At 54.8% G+C, this 3,773-nt stretch overlaps 1 protein-coding gene across 1 annotated transcript; it reads right to left on the minus strand.

Moving 5' to 3' along the window:
- Positions 1-960: 960 nt before the first annotated feature.
- Positions 961-3,565, minus strand: GAS1 (growth arrest specific 1). Its single transcript, XM_082657202.1, has one exon. The coding sequence runs from the start codon at positions 3,335-3,337 to the stop codon at positions 2,291-2,293; it is 1,047 nt and encodes a 348-aa protein (XP_082513328.1). The 5' UTR covers positions 3,338-3,565; the 3' UTR covers positions 961-2,290.
- Positions 3,566-3,773: the final 208 nt, after the last annotated feature.

Here is a 3,773-nt window from a genome sequence, read left to right on the forward strand (position 1 = left end):
GCACATGTTAATATCATATAAAGAGACACGAGATCTTGCTAATCTGTCGACCCCTCAGACAAAGTTTATTTGTGGTGACTTTTAAACTCCTGACTTGCCTTCCAATCACCGAGTTTAAAATGAAAAGCTTTAAATAAACACCAGGAATAGAAGATAAATAAACTTTTTTTCCCCCTTGCAAGTGCCTAGCTTGGCGAGGTTCAGACTCAAATCCCCAGAGGACAGAGCGCTCTCTTTTGTGTTAATGTTTAAAAGATTTTCCAATGCCGGAGTTTATTCCTACTGCAAACATTTCTATTTACAAGGTCAAGTGTATCAGCACTCGACACAGCTTAAGAGTGTAATTATTTATCTAAGGGCGTTTGAGTGTAGATCAGTAGCTCTGGCAGGAGCCCAGCCCTCAGCCCACTGCTAAACAACTCCTCACAACAATATTACAAGTTCTGGTAATTGTTCCTCTCCCCAGTATGTTTACTTTTGCCCGCCCGAATGTTTTGTAACAAAATTTTGTACTTTTTTACTCAAAGTGCGAAAATGACTTTGAAGTTGAGTTTCCCAGGTTTCCTGAGACCTATTGATAACAGATGTTATTGGCATGTTTGATTGTATGAGAATGTCTAATAGTCAGAGAGGACGCTCCGGAGGGTGGGGGGCAAGGGGAGGGTCCCAGTGGAAAGGGGGAGGGGAAAGAAATGTCTGGGTTAGTCCCAAATGATGTGAAGCCTCTCCACAAACGTAAATATCAATGGAGACCAGTCAAATTATATCTTGTAGCTGCCTCATTTACAGATGTCTAATTGTTCATTATATTGAAGGCAGAAATAATAGCCCTCATTTCTTGTCTTGTACTGTATTTTAATTTCAGTTGATGGTTGATAGATTCCCAGTGGCTCCTCCACCCCCCTCCTCACCCATTATTGGGTTAACCACAATGTAACTCTGGAAAGTAACTACACCATATTCATTATTTAAAACTCTTTACTGATGTACACATTTTAATAAAATCAAATAACAACAAAAAAATACACAAAGCCACCGTTACTTAAAACATAGGACTTCTTTTTTTAAAAAACAATGTCTATAAAAATACAATGTTTAAGGCAGTTTGGAAATGCGTTTATACATTTCTACAACGTCCATAAATTCTCTTGAAAATAAGAATGTTAACTTCAAATCTATAAAATACACTGTACATTTCAAAATTGTTCTAGATAGAGCACACTTCACAACGGACTGTGGTTTTGGATCCCTGGTGACAAACGGATTCTTTACATTTCAGGGAGGAAAGGTGTACCATGGGTGCGGATTTAAGTTTTTTAATTTCTTTTAAAAAATAAATTATTTCTGAAGCATACAATTTATAAAAATTCTATATACAAAATACAACAACTGGTAACAAACCCCAGTTTTAATACATTTTATATACGAAGTACCAGGGGTGAGCGCCCTGATAAAAGCAGAGGCAATATATATTCTCCGCATATTTGTACGTACAATTTCTTGATGTAAAGATAATGACAACAAAACAAACATCATAAAGAGGCTTTCATAGATGGCAGTGCAGAGCTCTTTTAAATATAAAGTTGCATTGTTCAACACCACTAGCAACTGTTTAGATCAGAATTTTTGGATCCTTAATCCTAAGAAATGTGCTAAGAGATCAGAGTGGTGGCAATGAAATTAAGGGCTAAAATTTACCCAAAACTAATTAAGGAAAATTAACCCCTCTCATGCTTGCCCGCCCGCCCCCCACCCCACCCCCCCAAAAAAACTGAGGATTCTGGGCGCGGATACCAAGACTAAACGAATGAATTGGTTACGATTGCAATGTCTTCACTGGCCACAATAAAAGTCGATTACCGGCACTTTTCCCCCCCTCGCAGGAGAAACGCTAATAAACAGCCCCTCTGCAAATATAAATCCTCCTTCAAAACCCCTGTTCCGAACCCAGTCCCTTGAAACTCTTAAGACCCCACTGGTCAGCATCCTCTCTTCGGAGTCCAGGACTACGGTTCCGTCCTCCCAGGCCCGTTTCATGTCGGGGGTCCGGAGTTAGGCTGGTTTCTGCGGGGAGTGTCTGGAACCCGGAATGGGGGCAGGGGAGGATGTCCAAAAAGTCCTGCTCGGGAGAGGAGGCGAAGGTCGTGCCAAGAGTCAAGGCGGGGAGACCGGCTAGGCAGAAACCACCTAGAAAACGTTTTGGAAAATACCCCCGACCACCCCTCTGTTCCCGAGCCACAGGTGCCCCGGCGCCGACCCTCCCGTGGCCGACGGCGGGGGGCCGCGAGTGTTAAAAGAGCAGCGGTAGCAGCAGCAGCAGCAAGATGGAGGCGAGCGGGGTCCAGGCGCCTCGGGTCGCCGAGCGGCAGCCGCTGCTGCTGCTCCTGCGCCCGGACCCATAGGGCAGGTCCCCGCGGCCGCCCGCCGCAGCAGCGCCGCCGCCCGGGCGCGGAGGGTGCGGGACGCCGTCGTCGTCGTCCAGCGGCTGCTCGCCGCCCGCGCCCCCGGCGCGCTGCTCATCGTCGTACTCCTCGTCGTAGTAGTCGTCCAGGCCCCCGTCCGAGCCGCTGCTGCCCGGGCCGTTGCCCAGCTCGGCGCCGAAGCACAGGCGGGCCATGTTCTCTTTGACCGACTCGCAGATGGGCCGCTCCAGGCCGTCGCACACACAGTCGTTGAGCAGCGCCGCCTTGGGCACGGCCAGCATGTCCTCGATGACCGTGCGGCACTCGTCGGTGCAGCGAAGCCCGTTGAAGAGCTTCCCGCAGTAGGTCAGGTAGCGGCTGAGCGCCAGGTTGCAGCGGCTGTCGCGGTCGCAGCGCCGCCGGGCCTCGGTGCAGCCCATAACCCCGCCCGCGCCCGGGCCGCCCGCGCCGCCGCCGCTCGTCCGGGGCAGGCACGGCTCAATGGCGCGCTTGGTGGACTTGCAGTTCTCGTCTTGCGCGCAGTCACAGTCCTCCAAGGCGGGCCCGCGGCGCGTGTGGTTGAGCTGAATAAGGGCCGAGATGCAGTGGCTCGGGCAGCGCCAGCGCGACGAGAAGGACGCGGCCGAGGCCGGGAAGCCGGCGGCGGCGGCGGCGGCCCCCGGCGCGTCGCCCCCGCTGCGCTGCGCCAACACCGGCGCGCACGCCTCGGCGTACTGGTTGTAGGCGTAGCTGCACTCCGGCTCCCCCTGGCACTGCAGCAGCGCCTGCCAGCAGATGAGGCGGCGGCCGTGCGCCAGCCCGGAGCCCCGCGGCGCCGAGCCCAGCAGCTGCAGCAGCGCCATCAGGCACAGCCAGGCGCCCGGCACGGTCCCCCCGCGGGCCCCGCCGCCGCCGCCCAGCAGCCCTGCCACCATCGCGGGCAGCGGCGGCCGCCGGGCGAGGAGCGGAAAGGACACGAGGCGCGGGGAGCGGCGGACGCGGAGCCGGCGGAAAAGTTTGCCCCAGTCCTGCCAACTTCTTGCATGAGTGTTTTCATAAATCCATGCGCGCCGCTGCCTGGTGCCCCGCTGCTTGCAGAAGGTCGGCTCTCGCTGGGACTGCAGGGGCTTCCTAGAAGTGCAAGGCCGCGGAGAACCCCTCCGGTCGGCCCCCGGCAGTGGCGGGAGGCGCTCACTGCCGCCCCGGGGGGCTGCGGGCCGCGGGGTCGCGGCGGGGCTGCGGGACCGCGCGGCGCCGTGGGTGCATTTTGCTCCGCGCCTGCAGATCCGTTGTGCGGCCGCGGCGGCTCCTTCCTCCCAGGCTCAGCGCCGCGCCGCCGCCGCCGCCGCGGGCTCTCGCATCGCGCCGCTT

The sequence above is a fragment of the Grampus griseus genome, assembly GCF_964374135.1.
Source record: "Grampus griseus genome assembly, chromosome: 6".
Classification (NCBI taxonomy): domain Eukaryota; kingdom Metazoa; phylum Chordata; class Mammalia; order Artiodactyla; family Delphinidae; genus Grampus; species Grampus griseus.

Coding starts and splice junctions, on each gene's coding strand:
- GAS1 (XM_082657202.1), bottom strand. CDS start 3,337: ATGGTGGCAGGGCTGCTGGGCGGCGGCGGCGGGGCCCGCGGGGGGACC.